General features: G+C 44.9%; 1 protein-coding gene across 1 annotated transcript in view; it reads left to right on the plus strand.

Moving 5' to 3' along the window:
* LOC146860194 (sulfotransferase 1B1-like) overlaps positions 1-14220 on the plus strand; it is a 420787-nt gene extending 406567 nt beyond the window's left edge. The window contains exon 8 of the mRNA XM_085644037.1: positions 13550-14220. Coding sequence (XP_085500163.1) covers positions 13550-13662 — 113 coding nt within the window. The 3' untranslated portion in view covers positions 13663-14220. The remainder of the gene's footprint in view (positions 1-13549) is intronic.
* Positions 14221-19135: the final 4915 nt, after the last annotated feature.

The raw sequence follows: 19135 nt of genomic DNA on the forward strand, positions 1-19135 counted from the left end.
AGACCACTTAGAGCCTGGGAAGGGGCTGGAAGGACATTTCCAGTACCAGATGTGGGGGTAGACAAGAGGTTCCCCCACTTCAAATGCTGGCAGCAGGTATAAATATTGGACCATTTGACCAACTCTTCAGTTGACTCCTGTACCTGCGGAGGACCCCCAGGAGGACTTCCTTCATCTTCAGAGACTGTCTTGCTATTTGAGGCCTTGAGGTTTGCTTTAAACCTCAGAGAATTGCCCTGCTGCTACTAGAGATCTACCATGCTGCATGAATCTTGCCTTGTACTCTCAGAGGACTGCCCTGCTGCTTGGGGCCTGCCTTGTTACTTGATCACAGGACTAACAGAGTGACTCTAAGGGCTAGTTGTCTGGGCTCCTGTGTGAGCTACCGGGACATAAAAAGCTCCAGAGACCTTGAACCATGCACCTGGTCTCTGCCTGGAGTGAATCCTGACCCACCAAGTGGACCCTTAGAGGTGAGGCTAAAGGTGTGCCTCCAGACAAAACCTGAAACTTGGGATTTAAAAAGTTTTTCACCAAAAAGTTGCCTGACAACTGACCACAGACCGGGACCTACCTGATCGCAGATCAGTCCAATGTGCATCACTGGGCAGCCTGAATTCGCAATGGCTCCCGCTAAATTATCCTCCACAGCAGCAAATCCTGTTTAGAACGACCGCTCGGAAAGGGTGTCCGGCCTCGTGGAGCTTTTGTCGGCTAGAGTCTGCAGCTTCATCCCAATGGGGATTTTTGACTTCCAAAAAAATTACAAAGTCCAAACATAGAACTCTTCACAGAAACTTCATCCAAATGACTCCCCGACTACAAAACCTCCACCTCGGACACCACCGGCTGCTTTGTCCCACTGAACTGTGCCTTCTCAGGAATTTTTCTTTGAAAAGTCTTCTAAGTCCAAAGGTCAGAAGAGACCGGGACCAATCCACCTCATGTATTTGTACAATGCTCCATCACGGTTGGCCATAACTTTAGAGTTTTCCCCCGTCTTGCGCGGGTAGATGCTTGCAGTTGGCACTTTGATCTTTTAGGCAATACTTTTCACTTGAAAATTAAAAAATTCATAACTCTGTTTCTACTGGTTGGATTCAATTTGCTATGTTTATTCTATTTCTCTACATTAGTGTGGAATTTCTTCATGTGTTGTATTTTCACTTTATTACTAGTTGTGTGCTGCATAAATACTAATCACAGTGTCACTAAGTTAGGCCTGCCTGCTTTTGCGCCAAGCTACCAGAGGGTTAAGTTAGGCTGTCTACCTAGGCCTGCCTGTCAGACTACCTGACTAAAAGGCTTCAGGTATTGCAAAATGTGGCTACATAACTTCTTCTTAAGTTCCCTTTTAAAACTACCGTCTCATCCTATTTACATTCTCTTTATTGGCTTCCTGTCAAGAAAGGAATCCTGTTTGAGGCGCTCATCAAGACTCATAGAGCCTTATATCATGTATGCTCTTCTTATCTAAAATCTAGAGTACAGTTTTACTCGCCCACGAGGGAGATTCACTCCTCTCAGTTGGCCTTGGCAGTGGTGCCAAGGATTAATCTCTCAAGGAAAGGCTGTTGCTCTTTCTCCTTTCTGGCACCCATTGCGTGGAGCAAACTACTTCTTGACCTGCGTCTCAAAGTGTCTTAATTGTCATTTAAGAAAAGATTGAAGACTTAGCTTTTTGATCTGGTTTAATTCACTGCCCTATAGTCTCAACGTCGGGACACTCTCTGAGCATCTGTCATGCTCAATAAATCCATGTTTGTTTGTTTAATATAGTGACTTTTGTAGTTCACCCTGACAAAGAATGTGGTTGTTGCATGAGTAGGGTTTCACTACCCTCAAAAAATAGTCAAATTGTTTTCAGTCTTACCTCCTGGGACTGCAACTGAGGAATGTGCCTCATTTGCTGCGGTGACGTGGAGGGTGGCAGAGGTCCTTGACCTCCAACAGCCACCATCAAGGTGAAAATCTGAACAGATGACCCTTCTGCTTTTTAATGATGCCTTGACGGATACCCTGCTTAGGAAATGGGCAAAGTCATGTTCTTGGCTTCTGGTAAACAGGCAGGTAGCTTGGCTCCAACTCCCTGCTATGAGCAACCCAACCTTCTTGACACAACATCTACCACCGGAAAGTCTGGTAGTCCAGGCATGCACCAATAGAATGAACTGAACATTTCCCCACCGCTACACTAGACCTTGAATCCAAATGCATTGATAATTTTTGCAAGTGCATGTTCTCACCCGATAACCTTGCCCTGCGCTCAGTCAACGCCAGCTGCTTGCTTGGCCACTACTCCCAGGCACTTTTGGATTCCATTGCCCATGTATTACCCTGCTATTCCCCAAAACCGACAATTTTCTCCCATACAGGCTGTCTAAGATGGTTGCAATGTAGCAAAATTTGTCATTAAATGTAGAATGGACACTATAGACTTGCTAGGCTGAGCAGTAGGATCTATTGTTGCACTCAGACGACAAGCCATGATGAGGTCTATGGGCTTTTCATAGACAAGCCTTTTAATGGCGCTTGCCTTTTCAGAGAAAACGCCAATTCAGCCCTCAAGCGATTTAAAGATAACAAGTCCAAAGCACGCTCTTTGGGCCTTCCACATCCCCGCCATGCAGGCTCATAAGCACTATCTCCAGTTCAAGCTAGGAAAGGAGTATTTTCAGAAGTGCTCCCTGTTAGCCTCATAGTGATGGCAAAGTTTGCAGCACATCTTTGGAAGCCAAAGGTCCCAGTCTTTCCCTACCTTGACAACTGGCTATAGATGGAGGGCTTACCCCAGGCAGTTGTCACCCAACTCCTGATTACAGCGAACATCATTGGAGTTAACTATCAACATGATGAAGTCACACATGACTCCTTCACAGTTGCTCCTGTTCATCTCGGCTATTCTGGACATGGTGCAGTGTTGTGGCTTTACCCTGGAGCAGAGAGTGCAGGAGAGTTCTATGATCCCTACGTTTCAGCCTCAGGCCTTTTTCTGGATGTCATTGAGGATGACTCTGAAGGTGCTGGCATACTGGCCTCTTGCCTCCTGCTGGTGAAATATGCTAGATGTTATATGGGGGTATCTGCATCAGTATCTGCTTTCCCAGTGAGCACAGTACAAAAAGGATCTGTCTGATTGAGTCCAGAGTTCGGAGGAGACCCCAAGAGACCTGCACTGGTGGTTGTTGGACCATAATTGGATCAGCAGCAAGCATCTCTCCTTATCCCATCCTGAGATGTGACAGTGATGACAGGTGCCTCACTCCTGGGTTTGGGAGGCCATTCGGGAGAGGTGAAGATCAGAGGCATATGGTCGCCGGCCGAGATGCGGCTCCACATCAACTTACTGGAGTTGCAGGTCATCTGCATGGCACTGAAAGTCTTCCTGCCATCCATAAAAGGGAGGCTGCTACAGGTGTTCATAGACAGCACCATTGCAGTGTGGTACTGCAAGAAGCATGCCAGGGTGGGGTCGCGGGCTCTGTGTCAGGAAGCACTGCACCTATGGAAATGACTGGATCATTAGATTTTCCTGGTGACACACCACCTACCAGGATCTTTAAACTCTAGAGTGGACGAACGTAGCAGTTAATGCCTAGAAAATTACAAATGGCAGCTACACCTTGAGGTGGCGCTAGGTATCTTTTGCGAAACCTTGGCTCAGTCTTTTCACCACCAATGTTTGTATTTTGCTTGTTGCTGTTTCCACTATAGTGTTCTCTCGGACATGCGTTCCATCTAGAATGGATCTCAGGACCCCTGTACACCTTCCCGCCGCTATCAGTAAAGACCGGGCCCAGGTCGTCCCAGTAGTAAGCCTGGGCAAAGCACTACGCTACGCTCGCGTAGTTTGCGAAGTTCGTGCTACTTCGCACTACGCGAATTGCACGTAGCACAGTGCGAACACGCGTAGCGTAGTGTTGCGTAGTGCTGCGGTCATTTTTTGCTTGCTCGCGGTCCTCAACGTCAAGTTGGCGACCGCGAACAAGCAAAATGACATCCCGGCGAGACTTTTTCCTTGTTCGCGATCAGCAACATCAAGTTGGCGATCGCGAGCATGCAAAATAAACCTCCCGGCGAGATTCCCAACGCGAGGAGGTCAGGTTTCTCATTGCGAGTGGTCGCGTATGCTCGCGACCGCTCGCGCTGAGAAACTACCAGTTCGCGTTGAGAAAGCTGCCGCTCGAGTAAAAATCTACTCGAGCAGCAGAAACCTACATCTCGCACTGTGCAAGATGCCATTTTCAATGATTGCGCAGTGCCGGTTGCTTGTCCGCACTGTGCAATCATTGAAAACGACATCTGGCACTGTGCGAACAAGGTACTAAGCAGTTCGCGAAGTGCTAAGCGTAGCTCGCGTAGTGCAAACTGCACTTTGCGTAGCTTCGCGAAGTGCTACTTCGTGAACTACGCCCAGGGTTACCCAGTAGTACTGGACTAGATAATGAAAGTTTGGTCCTCGGTACATTTTGGCATGAGCATTTATTCTTCGATCAGGCTGCCGCTATGGGATGTTTTTAAGTCGCAGCAGCAGGGCAGCGACCTGCTCCTGGGCCTGTGTGTAATCTTCATCTCAATGCTTGAAGAGTGAGCTGTGACAGTTGATTACATTCAACCTCCTCCCTGAAGTAGTTGATGTTATTTTGGCAGCCAGCCACTGGGACAAGTTTGTGCCTTGGTGTGGTACTCTGCAGATTGTCCACTACAGGCTAGCCTATGCGCAGTATTGCTTTTTGTGTTGTCTCTAGCCCACCAAGGACTTAATTTAAACCCAGTGCTCTTTTGGCTTTTTTGAGGATGCAGACCAGGTCTCCTTATTTAAAGCACATGTTGTGAAGTGCTTTTTGACTGGTTAACATTTGTTCCAACCTATACCTTTCTTCTTGACCCAGTGGGGCCTGAATTTAATCCTCAAACTCCTAATGTGTACTCCAGCTGCACAGCAGTCCATTGCAGCTGCTCACTCTCAAGACAGTCTACCTTATCGCTATAACATTGGCGCAACATGTGAATGAGATACAAGCCCTCTCTGCCAACCCGCTGTATAGAACTTTCTTTCTGGCAAACTGATTTTGAGGACACAAGCTTCTTTTGTTCAGAAAGGGGCACTTCTTTTCATGTCTGGACAAATATCAATCTCCTGGCATCCCTTGCTCTCCCTCACCCCATATGGAGGAATGGCCTTCAGATTTTTTAGTAATTGTACCATGGATCATCATGTGGATGATCAGCTCTTTGTTGGATTAGCTGAAGCGAAGAAGGGCAAGTAATGCAGAAATGGACCATCTCTCGCAGGGTAGCACTGTATCAAAATTGGCTAGGAAATAACCACAAGAAGGCTTTTGGGCTCGATCCACTAGAGCCAAATCTGCTACCACTGTGTTGGCACGTGTGTGCATGTTTTGGACATCAGTCAGGCTGCTTGACGGGTGTTAACTCGTACGTTCATTAAGCACTACTGGCTGGATAGCCAGATTCATAGAGAAGGGCACTTTGCCTTTGCTGTCCTGCATGCCATTTTAGTCTGAGCCAGTTCACAGATCCACTACCTTGGAGATACTACTTTGTTATCTGTTTAAAAGGTGAGGAATCTGTACTTAGAAGTATCCATCAGAAAAACAAGTTACTTGCATTCGGCAATACTGTTTCTGGTGGATACTCTATCTCACCGCACAGTCTTCTCCGACCATTCCACCCATCCCATTCTATGAACTGGTCTGATTTTCTATCTAATAAGGTCCTACGTTGAGAGATATTCATGCATCTGCACACTGGTCAGAGCCAGTCTGTAGTTGGCACTGCATCCGGGGATGCACACAGCCCAGAAAACAAATGGCGTCATCACGCATGGGTAGCCCTTATTTACAGTTGAGTGCATCACTTCTTGGGCAGAATGAAGTCAGTGTGGAGCCACATGATGTCACCTGTCAGTGCGCTGGGACACTTCTGAAAAGTTTTGTTTCTGACTCCTAGGTATATTCAAAAGGTGAGGACACTGCGGTTAGATAGAGTATCCACCAGCATGAGAGTCACCAAAGGTAAGTAACTTGTTCATTTAGACAGATAACCTTGAGTAAAAGTTTGGCCTCGTGTAGACCTAATTGTTATGACGAGATACATCGTATGCCACCATTGTTTCCTTTAGTCAAATGGTACGAGTGAAATCTCAGTGACAGTCCATGGCGGGAGCAGCCACTCTCTAAAGCAACCACAATATCCATTTGTTGAAGCTTTGATTCACCTGCATGTACTAGCTTGGTAAATGTCACTAAGCAGAATACAGGCAGCAAGGTGGCAGTCGCTACACATTATTCAAAGGTGAAAGTCCATGACTGGTTTGCACCCATGTAAAGATGGCATTTATATTACCTGTTATACCAGGGATAATTTAGATTTCTTTCAGATACTACTGAGAGAAACTGTAAGCATATTTATTCATTTTCTAAACAGATAGTGGTATCCAATGGCTCTTTATTGGAAAGTGGATTATTAGTAGTGGTAAATGTACATCTGTTACTAGCAATAAGGCCAATAACACAGTTTAGAGCTCAGAATGAGTCTTAGAAAATTATTAGCTCATCCCTTGGTAGCTTGGCTGTGGGCAAGTTGGTGGTAATTTGTGATTTCTTTGAGAAATTCACTATTTTGCATTTTTTAAAGTGCCATGTGGTGCCACATGTGCACACATGCACATTTCAGGGGTGCAAAAGGGTGTCCTTTTGACACCCTGGCACCCTTGAAATTGCATTCTCAATTTGCGATTCTCTGATTGAGAAGTGGTAGTACTCCAGGCTGGGGATTCTTGGAGGTTTGCTCTGTTAATTTGCAGCTTGCGGGGAGTCCACTCTTTAGTCATTTTGAAGCAAGTCAGTCCACAGGGCTATAGTTCCAGATTGTGCAGCAGGCACAGTCTTCAGAGTGCAGGGCCTGGTTGGTGCAAACTAAACTTCTCAAAATGGACCCTTCTTCCTTGAGTTTTAAGCAGCAGATCTGAGAGGCTCTGCCGCTCTCAGATACTTATTCCAAGTTATGTGGGTCAAGCAGGAGGGTACTCCTGTCCAGTGAAGTGTGCGGCAACACCCAAGGGTATGACCACATCCTCCAAAGTGTGGCAATATTATCTCCCAGAGTGTACTCTTTCTCCAAAATTCATCATGGCTGATTTTCCAGCGGAGAGACAAGAGCTGGCTAAGCCTTCCTTCAGGATGGTTCATCTCCACACTGTCCCTACCCCTTACATCTTCTCATTCCTTCCTTAATCACACCATTTGTCTGGGCTCAAAGGCTAGGTATGTAACTGTACCTGACTTACATTGATTATCAACTCTCCTCTTTGAAGAGGACGTTTTACGACCCCCTGCTCTGGCATTCCTATGTAGCAGAACCCTGCCCTCCCATAATGGCTGGCTAACCACAGGGGCTCCTTATCACTTCATCAAAGCAGCCTGGCTAATCCACTTAACTCTGACCAATCATAACAGCTTAGTGGATGGCTGAAGTTTGGCTTACAGACAATAACGTCTTATAACTTCTTGTCTGTACATTTTAGGAGAAATTCAACAATTTTGTTGAATTTATCAATAGCATTGCTGGAAGTCCTTAAATGGTATTTTCAGGATTCTCCTGGTGAGAATTATTAGTTAATAACTTCTTGCCATTTTGATCTATGTGGCTGGGGATTTTCAATGGGGAGAATACACTGGGCAATTTCTCCAACACCAGCACTTAAAAAACATTTTTTATAAGGACCCTGCATATATCTACAGGACCCCCTACCATGGAATGCCTAGGGGAGACTTAAGGGGTTCTGAATATCCAAATATATTGCAGGTCCTCACTTCACATTCCTTCTAGCAGAAACATCAATCTTGGGAAGCACTTTACTACAATGTGGGGAGTGAAATGTGCAATTTCACTTACCCCAGCACAGACAGAAATCATTTTGTAAGGCTCCTCCTTATAAGTACTTGACCTCCCACCCCTGGGACACATAGGGGGGTTCCTGGTGGTGCCTAATATGTCAAAATATTGTAGTTTATACATTTGTAAGTGCCCCAAACACCAAAGATGATTTTACACACAATTTGCATTTTAAAAGCAGTCTTCCAACACATGGCTGCTTTTAAACTGACCTCAGGCTGCAGCAGTGCACACATGCAAGTGCAGAAAGGTTGCTGCCCTCTTAACTGCCACTCCCTGTCATTTACTAGAGACTTAAAGGTAGTTTAAATACCCCTGCCCTAATATGTACTAGGGCCTTATGGGGAAGGTCATCCCAATGATAGAGGTACCCTAACCCATAGAATACCCTAGTGAATGTAGGTGTTTTCACTGTATTCAAAGTGTGTTTTCAGCATAGCACTGGCCCTGGGCTTGGTTAGGCAGAGCCCAGGGTCAGCTGAAGTCAGTTACCACCAGATCCAGTCAGCAAATAAGTTGGGGGTGCCCAGGGCACAGGATGACTTTCGAACACTAGCTTTGGTTGGTCAAGAATTTTATTGTTTGATTATAAACAATCATTGCAATATATATAAAACCATTAGTGCAACACTTCGCACAGCAATGCGTTGGTTGCGATCAAGGTAAAATATAGAGATTGTCTATTACCATTTGCAATTAGATAAAAGTGTACTTCTAAAAACAATAGCTATCATTGTGAAAAAAGATTGGTGCAAACTAATCCTAAAGTGCTTCAATGATTGCAATCCATATTAAAATATTAGACATTGAATCAACTCTGCTTGTTCCACTCAGTGCCGTAACTATTAGGTACAGATTTTGAAATTACTAAAATGTAAGGTAAAGGATTGACTTTGCTGATTCCACTCAATACCGCGACTATTTGTTGCAGGTTTTGAAATCACAGACTTGTACACAATTCAACAATTCTTAAAATATGTCAGGTCTTTCAAAATAAAACTAAAACATTTCATTACATTAAGATTGAAACTAATGTGATATAGTTCTACCCCATCTCCTGTGGCTGTATTCTATTACAGCCACAGGAGATGACAGTGTTTCAGACACAAGAAAAGCTACAGAATGTGTGTGACAGCAGCATTACAGGACAAGGTCACATCTGTATATGAAACATCAAATTGTTCAGACACATAGGTGCCATATTCATGATATTACCATTCTCTTTGAGACAGAATTGTGTATGTGCATCAGTGGTTAATCTAATCACATGCACCAAGGTGGTAGAGCTAGTCATTGACACATCAGTAGAGAAATTATAACCAATAAAGTCGAAATAAGAGCCTTGTTCACCCTCTCTCTTGGTCTGGCCTAAAGGATATAGGACAAATGGTGTAAAATAATCAACAATGGTGCACATGCATCAACAAAAGCAAAAGCGATTCCTTAATAGCGAGAAATAAGGAATCGGTATTAAGGAATCGCTTTTGTGAATGCATCAACAGATTCGGTAAAAAATAGCGATTCCTTAAAAATCGCTATTTTTTACCGAATATCCAATAGCGGGGAATGCAAACACCGAAGAGCTAATTGGGAAATCGGTATTACCGAATTAGCTAATAGCGATTTCGGTATTAGCGAAATCGCTAATAGCGATTAGGGAAAAGATCGGGTCGCTCCGGGAACGTGTCTATGACATCACCAACCAGGAAATACTGCAGCCCCACCCTCATTGCCTCGCCAGAGGAGCAAACAGGAGCTGGGACTGGAGACTGGCTGAGCACATTGAAGCCACACAAACTGACCTACCCTCCAAAACAACCAGGATGGATAAGGAAGCACCATCTAGCGCAGAGGCTGCACGCAAGTGGAAACACAAGTTTTCCGACCGGGAGCTGGAGCACCTGATTGAGGGAGTCAGCAGCAAGCACGATCGCCTTTTTGGTAAGCTGTCCCTAAAGGTGCCAGAGGGTGAGAAGCGCGGCATATGGCAGCGCATCCGGGAGAGGGTAAATGCAGTTGGAGTGACGCCCCGCAGCATTGACGACCTCAAAAAATATGGTATGACCTGAGGAAGCGGGCAAAGGGGAGGATTGCGGAGAGGCTCCAGGAGGCATCCAGGATGGGAGGCGGACCTTCTACAGTGCAAGCCAACACTGCCCTGGAGGAGCTGGTGGAAGGGACGATCGAGCATGAAGCCGTCGTGGGAGTAACCCAGATGGATACCTCCGGCGCAGCCACAAGTGCCCAAGGTAAGATGCATGCCTGTGCCCATTCCCAGCATAGCGTAAATCCATTCCCATGCCCCCAGCAGGATCAGAGTGTGCATGCAGCTTTGGCCCACACAACTTTACTCTTAACACTAGTGCATCATGGGAGTTGTAGTCAAGTCAGCCCGGTGTGCATGTACAGACTAAAATATAATTACAAATCACCACATCAGTTAAACCTGGATATAGACTGTTTATTTAGTGGATCACAGAGGGACATGTATGTTTACAATACTACGTAGGTGTAACTATCCCACTAACCATGCACTGTTTCACACACAGATGCATCTCCTGGGGATTCGGACGACAGCGGCCGGCTGATTATTTCCGAGACTCCTGCCGATTCCGACATGGATACAGCGCAGGATATACACTCACCACCTTCACCTGCAACACCACCACCAGCACCACCAGCACCACCAGCACCACCAGCACCAGCACCAGCTACACCTGCTCCTGCTCCAACTTCTACTAAAGCGCCGAGACGCAGGTCCCAAGTTCCGCCCATGCAGGTGATGGAAACACCCGCTACACCATCGGGTCAAAGTCTGCGCAGCATCACACTGCCTGCTGCACCGCCTGCACGTGCCAGACTGCCACAGCGGCGCAGGTCTCGGCGCAGTTCACTCTCCTTAGGCGACGTTGATATCACCCCAAATGCTGGCATAGAGGAAAGGATGCTGCGTGTCCAGAGCCTGCAGGGAAGACACATGGAGACAATCAGCTCCAACATAGCGCGCCTTGCAAAGGAAATGCGTGCCTTGACTGCGGCGATGAGGGACATGACCACTGTGGTGGCAGAGGGCAATGGGTACCTGAGGGAGGACATCCTTGAGCTCACCCGTGCCATGAGGGAAGGCCATGAGAGCGAGAGGAGGAGGCACCGTCAAAACTTGGTGAGGTCCGCGGCCTCTACAAAGGCCATCACAAGGCTGAGCAATAGCACCGCAGTGTTGGCACGCCGCTCGGTGTTATGTTATGTTATGTTATGTTAATTTATTTCTTCTATAGCGCTCGGCTACTCCGAGGAGCATCCCGGCGCTTTGATGAAGAATAACGGCAGGCAAAACAAGACATAACAACTAAAAAAGCAGACAGAAGAGAAGGATCAAGTTTATTTAGTAAAAAGTTTATTTAGTAAAAAGCCACGTTTTAAGCTCTTTTCTAAAAGCAGGGAGACTGGGAGCCTGTCTGAGAGAAAGTGGTAGTTCATTCCACTCCTTCGGGGCTAGTGTCACTGCAGGTGGACCTTGCACACTTTTGCGGGGATGTTGCCAAGGGTCTGGGGCAGGTCACCGCTGCAGTAGAACACCTGCAGAGCGGCACTTTCAGTGCTGGCACTTTGGGAGGGGAAGACGGCAGTGAGGCTGCCTCGAGTGTGAGCAGTGTGTCTGTGGCAGAGGCCAGCACCAGGCGCCGCAGTTCGCGGTGCTCCACGGGGACAGGCCGTGGTGAGGCGTCGGAGACACCTGAGAGGAGGCTTGGCGTACGTGGCAAGCGCCACTAGACTGAATGACAGTCATACTTGACCGTGGTGGGGCAACCATGGTCCTCCCCTTCCTGACGCTGCACAGCCGTGACTGAAACGGACATTTGTTGTTACATTTTTCCCGGGGAGCATTCATTTCATTGCTTGTTTGGTCGCACATACCTCAGTGCTCCTGTGCATTAAACAGTTGCACCACCAATGAAATTGTAATGTTTCATTCTTACCTGCTTCAGAAATGATGTTGCATGATGTATGTCCACCTCCTATGGCCCTCTGCTGTGTTAGGGACGTGTGCCTGTCGGTGTTGGGCGGGTGGTTGGTCATCCCGGTGGTCGTCATTCCTGTCAACCTCTATGGGTATCCCCCTTCTGGTCGCAATGTTGTGCAGCATAGCACATACAGCTACAATCCTGCAGCAGGTATCAGATTTGTATAGCAAGGCGCCGCCAGTCTTATGTAGGATTCTAAAGCGACTCTTCAGAATCCCAAAGGTCCTCTCTATGACATTCCTAGTGCTTATGTGGGCGGCGTTGTAACGTTGCTCCTGTGGTGTTGCTGGATTGATGTAGGGGGTGAGTATATATTCACGCAGGGCGTATGCACTGTTGCCTAGAAGATAGAAGCAAAGACTTAGCAATGGTGATGTACAGACATGTGTGGTGCTCATGTGTGGAAGAGGTATGTGTACGTACCAAGCAGGAGTCCCTCTCCGAATTTTCCGTTGAGTAGACGCCTGTGGATGCCACTGTGTCGGAATATGTAGGAGTCGTGTGTGCTCCCCGGGAATTGTGCCACTAGGTCCGTGATGATGTGCTTGGCATCGCACACAACCTGCACGTTGATTGAGTGATATGACTTGCGGTTACGAAATATGTACTCATTTGCAGAGGGTGGACAGATGGGGATATGCGTACAGTTGATGCATCCAATTACATGGGGGAATTGTGCCACCTGGTAGAATGCCTGTTTGGAGCCGTCCAACTGCTGTGGGGTTGTGGGGAAGCTGATGTGGGTGTGGATCATTGTCAGCATGGCGTCTAAGAATTTCTGGAAGAAGCGTGAGAGTGCGCTTTGCGATACGCCTCCGGCTATGGCGATGACCCCCTGGAAACTTCCTGAGGCCAGTAGGTGCAGGCTGCATAGGACCTGGACGTGCGCAGGGATTGCATTGGTCCGATGTGTCTGGTGCTGCAGTAGTGGTTCCAGGTCTGCAATGAGGCGCATGATCATGGCACGATTCAGTCGATATTTCTCGTACACCTCGTCCTCATTCTGTCCGAGCAAGGGGATGCGCAGTCTGAATACTCTCTCCTGGACCCTTCTCCTGCGCAGTCCTGCGGCATTGATTCGCATCCTCCTTGTAAGCACGTAGAGGGCTGCCATTTTGTGCTAGCCAACAGGGTCTCCTGGGCCACATTTAAGGGTTTGCTGATTAGCACAATCATTTGCACATGTGTAAATTTTTTTTTCTCTTTAACAAAATTTTTTTTTTTTTACTTTACCTCCAGGTTCTGATTCCCCTTATTTTTCTCATGCTAAATAGCGATTTTTGGGATTTTCGGTATTTGCGAGTGTTGTTGCATTGGGTGGAGATTGGTTATTAGCCATTGGCACTTTCTGGGAGCTATTTGTGAGTTCCGGTAATTGCGACTTCGGTATTTAGCGATTCGGTAATATTGGGGATTGGTTAATAGCGATTAGTTATTTTTCCGGTATTTATTTAGCGATTCTTTATTTGCTCACATTTTGGGTTGATGCATTGGAAATCGGTTTTTCACACTCGCTAACGGGTGATTTTAGCGATTCGGTATTTTACCGACTGGATTTTTGCTTGATTCATGTGCCAGAATAATCTTTGTCTCTGTCTTTACAGGGATTGCTGGTGACTGGAAGAATCACTTCACCGTGGCCCAGAATGAGAGATTTGATGAAGATTATGCAGACAAAATGGAAGGGAGTTCGCTGTCTTTCCATATGGAGGCATGAAGAGAAATTAGCCACACAGAAATTAAAATCCAAAAGCTTTTGGTGCAATTTCAGAGACATTTGCCTTGATATCAATGGTTAGCCACTCATACAATTTGACAGTAATCTAAAATAATGAATCTGTAAAATTGGTTTAGTAATCTCAGACTAGTTGCCATTGGGCACATGCCACCAATTCAATCCGCATTCATTTTGTATTGACCACTTTTTACACCAGCAGTCTCACCTGACATATTGTGTAGTGAATGAATGAATAGTGACTTATCATTTCTTTTTTGTAGTCCCTGTACATCAGAGAATTGAAGTGCATTGACAGAGGACTATAGGAAGGTTACTGATATTATTGTCCCTTGCCTGTGTATTTGCATTTGTATGTAATTGTAATCTCAATTTTTGTGCAGAAGCTGATAGGGGATCTGAGTAAATATGTCAATGGTTTTATTAAGCACTCCTCATGAATACTTATATTCACTGCAGTAAATAATATGTGTCTAAATCATGGGTACTCACAAACTTTCTCTCCGGGGCCAAATTTAAAGTGTGGTTTGTGTCCGAGGGCCGCACCGGTGGGGGTGGGGTCATGGAGGGGCGGGGTCATTAGGGCGGGGTCAGTGGGGGCGGGGCTAGAGAGGGGAAAAATCACTGCTGTTTCAAAACATTACTAGACAATGCTGTATTTCCAAAGCAGATGTAACTACATGCAGCACATGTTTATAATATTTTTTTATTAGCAGGCAATAGCAATCTTAAGTGGGATTGCATGGCAATTTGCAGCAACTGGATATTCAGCACATGCCCAGTGCAGCACAGGCCACAGTATTTTCTGTTTATTATCTGTAAGCCTCTGTATCTTAGCTACTGTAATACAGCTTGTGAACAAGTTGAAGCCTCTTTGCTAAACAAATATGGACTTTTAAGATGTTAGCATCCTTTCTTGCCAAGTTGCCAGGAACTCTCCCAGAGGACGGAAGGATAATTCAGCTGATGTGGTAAGGTTGGGGCAACCCCAGTAGTCGCCTCATTCACCGGCCTATGAATTCTGTGAAATATTGGGTCTCGGTCCCCTCACTACAGACGTTCTGCTTGGGCGGGGCGGGGGGGTGTCATCATTTGCGTATGCCGCTGGTAAGGCCATCACTGGGTAGCACTCATGCAAGCTGCTACGGATCTGATTTGACACTTGAAAGACTATGACACAGACCTATTTTAAACATCAACAATAAGGGTACCCATTTGAACCCCTAAATGTCGCTGGTACCAAAGACACGTCCAATTTTTCACATGCATTGCCCTTTCCAATTTCAAAATGTAATTCTCGTTTCTACTGAATACTAATCATTTGAAGCAAATAATGACAAGAAACCCCCTAATGTTCACAAGATATCACTAAGATGGCTGTGTGACGCATCCCTTCCAGCAACCTATGACTCCTGCAGGTAAATAATAAACTCCCACTCTGCCGCCTACAACAAAACAGCACCGCTGGACACCCGAAGACATCCTGTAAGCAGGGTCACTGTGACACCCCCAGAGAGGCATCGTAACAAGCTTCACCTGCAAAGGCACCCATTAAGAGAAGGTTGTGTGGGTTTCCCCTACCTCTTCCACCATAGACCCGACCTTGTAATGACAACAACACGCAAACAACTGTGCCACGGGGGCTGCAATTAATATTCAACAGTCTTAGCCGCTGTCTTGCTGTGAACAGGCGGAAGGCAGACTCTGGCCTAGTTTCCGAGGCAGAAACCTGGTGGGGGGGCGTCTCTAAAAGGACTGACGGGCCTCTCACCGAGTCCATTAAGGGGGGACTTTAAGCATAACTAGATCAGAAACTCGTGAACCAGCCGCAGCCCCCAGGGATCACACAGAGGGGAAGGGGGAGGGGGTGCAGCTTCAGAGGAGGACAGCACAGGTCATGACGAATGATTTTTTATTTATTTAATGCATTTTAATATAGCGCTGACTTTACCCGAAGGTGTCAAAGCGGCTGCAGTGAAGATTCTCCGGGGCTGCGGGTTGCGAGGACGTCGACACCACGGACACAGGAAGCTTCTTAAAAGGTCCTTTAAAAGTCAGCTGTAAAAGCGCTAGTTACAGCTGACTTTTAAAGGGCCTGTGCTTCGCGCTGGGTGCCGGGTGTGACGTCTCAGAGGCTCAGGCCAATCAGAGGCAAGGATAAGCAGAGAAGATGGTCGCAGGAGCAAACGATGTGAATACGTATTGAATACGTATTCACAAGGTATGCTCCTGCGGCCATCTTCTCTGTTTAAACTTTACAGGAAGGACTCGTATGGCAACAAGGTCCGCGGGCCGCCAATGAAGGTCGGGCGGGCCGCCAGTGGCCCGCGGGCCGTACTATGAATACCCATGGTCTAAATATTCTCTATTAAGTTTGTGATTATAAAAGAATGTAAGAAAATGTTTTGCAGGGTAGGCAGAGGACCAATTAAGAGGTTCAAATAACAAATGCATATGTATACAATGATGCCAATATTGTGAGTCAAAAATTGATTATCATTATTTTTAGTTCAATTACATCTGTTTCTAATTTAATTTCAGCGGTTATTGCTCAAGTCAATAATCTATCAAACCGGTGTGTTACTCCAACATCTAGATATTGATTTCCAAAGTAACTCTAGATATTGATGATAGCCTTTTCGAGCAATTCCTATTTTCGTTTCATTCAAATGTGTCCAACTTATATATAATCGGTTTGTACCCTAAATGTAATTCCTTTAATTAGTAGGATATGAGTGTAAGTACAATAGTATGAAAAAGTGTAAAACAGATTAAAAAATGTGAACTATTTTGGCACTATGATATGTTTAAGCATTCTTGTTATCAATCAGTTTATCACTCGATTTTAAACATTCAGTTTTTCGTCCTTCTCGGTCCTTAGATTTTAGATAAAAAATGTGTGTTAGTCAAAAAATCTAAAAGTACATACTATGATCTCTTGAAATACACATTTCTTGAAATGCACACTCTTAACATGCTGTTCAGTCATTTGGTTGTTTCATGAAAATATGATAATTGAGCTTATGCAAATACATCTATGTTGAGTAACCACTTACCTGAAGCACATCATTGTTATCTGTTACTAACAAACAGATTTTCTAAAATATTAGAGATTGCATGTTATGTTTTGGTTTTAATTTAAATAATTTGAAATAGATGAAAAAGTATATAAATATTACTTATTTTAACAGTTGTTAACATGCCTCTGTATTATGGAAGTAAATGCAGAGAGCTAGATGGAGAGAGGAGATTATCAGCATTATCAGGAAAGAATGGGTACAACTACAGCGCCCAGTTTAACCAAGGGTTGCCATGAAGTGGCGAGTAGACTTCACCGGTAGTTCACATAGCTGTTTTTGTTCTTTGATACACACACAGGGGTGTGAAATTTATTAAAATATCTAGCTGTCCATGGGACAGGTTGCTTCATGAATCTACTTGTCCTGTAAACAAATCCACTTGTCCCTTTAGTGCCATGTATTGCTGTGACAAATTATAGCAGCAATCTCATTATGTAAGAGTTCATACCATTGTAGAGTTTGAATACTAGGAATTCTCCTATTTTGCCACCTTCTACAGATCTACATTCTGGGGCTGAAGAAAGCTGTAAGCAATAGTTCCCCATGGTAGGAATGCCCTTTTGAGTCTGTGCAAATTTACTAACTTGCGTATTTTACAGGTTTTCATCAGCTCATCTCTAATATTTTCCAATACAGAGAAAGGTTGAAAATGTACTCCTGACAAGGGCAGAAGTAAAAAAATTTTACCAGAGTTGGGTGTAAAAAGTGATTGGTGGGAAAGGGAAATTGTTAATGCTCAACAGATTTTCGCATGAGCAAATCTGCACATTGATATTTGCTCGTGCTAAAATGCAGATAAAAAATATTTTATAGGAGTGCGATTTCCTGACCTACTTTTGTAAATCTTTGTTAATTCATAAAAGCCTTAAAATCTGCACTAATGCGAGGACGTATACTATAGGTGAACTTTTGTGACTTGGGCCCATAGTTAAGTCTGGTGTTCACCAAGACCTTTTATTTTTATTAAAATTCTATTTCTCGCTATGTACCGGCTGGCTTCACTGTGAGTGACAGCATTCTGCTCTTTCACCAGAAGCATGTCGGTAAGCAAAGTAGTTTTGTTTAGTGCCAAGAACTAGTGTGGCAATGTGTGGTTTTTGATAGCAAAACTATTTTTGCTTTTGCCAATGTTTGTTATAATTATGAGGGCCTGGCAGCTGCCACAACAATAAAGTTATACAAAAACTATGTTAACACAAGACACGCATTAACAAAAACCAAAAGGCTGACCACCAATGTCATACCTGTTGATTTTGCCAATGCTTGTTTATTTTCAGGTTCGCTATAATTTGTTGAAACTGGTTACACTAATTTTCCATTAGGAATATTGTTTTGAATGGCTAGTATACATCAGCCCATTTTACTAAATGATGCTTCAAAGAAAAGGTACCTCAAATTTCAATGGAGTTATTCCAAACATTTTTTTCCTTGTTGCATTTTTTTCAGATCATTTTATTTTGAAAGAAAGAAAACATCAGTTTTGCTTTAAAGCTTTTGCATATATTCACACCTAACCAGAGAGCATCCTGGAAGCATTAGAAGAGCCTCGTACTGTTAAACTTTGTAAACGTGTGTACACATTTTTATACTGGAACCACTGTCAGTAGTGCAGTCTGATCTTACATTTACCTAGAGCGCTCACCCTAATAATGAAGTCTTTGTATCAATGTACCATAAATACAAGTTCGAACAGCATTAACTTAAAGATGCAAATATTACCTTAACTGCAGACAATTCCCTTCCCTGATCTATAATGTAGTAATGTAATTTGGAAGCTAAAGGGTTTGGGTTGCAGGTGGTTGGACCTACTTGTCCCATGGTGTGAGATGTCGGCCTGGTATATGCAGTCCACTAGTTATAGTCGGCACCTTGCACCAGTCCAAACAACCCCTTATCCATGATAGGTTAAAGACAAGCTTATTTGAAAGCTATCCTAGAGGTAGCTATGGAGAGCAGCCTTTAGGCTAAGTCTTGGAGGAATGTAAAGCAGCTTGTTTTACCAGTCTATAATCTCTTGAATGACCAAATGAAAGGAGAACCACACCAGGTATATATATAAAATGTATGTATTTATTACTAAACACACCCTACTAGTCTCTTTATGAGGCTAGAGGTCAAAACACATATGTTACAATTAAAATATAACAGTAAATTAGCACAATATACGATAGGCCCTAGGGGCGAACTAAACCATATGTTAAGAAAGTGGTTTTAGAACCACGACTTGACACGACACAATACCTAGAGCACGTAGAATCGCTGGGACCCCAAGGAACCACCCAAGGTAGTGACACAGGAGACACACGGGGGACGCGTGCAGTGTGAGAACACAGGCGCGAGCCCCGTACTATTCTATGGGAAAGTCGCGGTTGGAA

Source organism: Triturus cristatus, chromosome 3_1, assembly GCF_964204655.1.
Source record: "Triturus cristatus chromosome 3_1, aTriCri1.1, whole genome shotgun sequence".
NCBI lineage: Eukaryota > Metazoa > Chordata > Amphibia > Caudata > Salamandridae > Triturus > Triturus cristatus.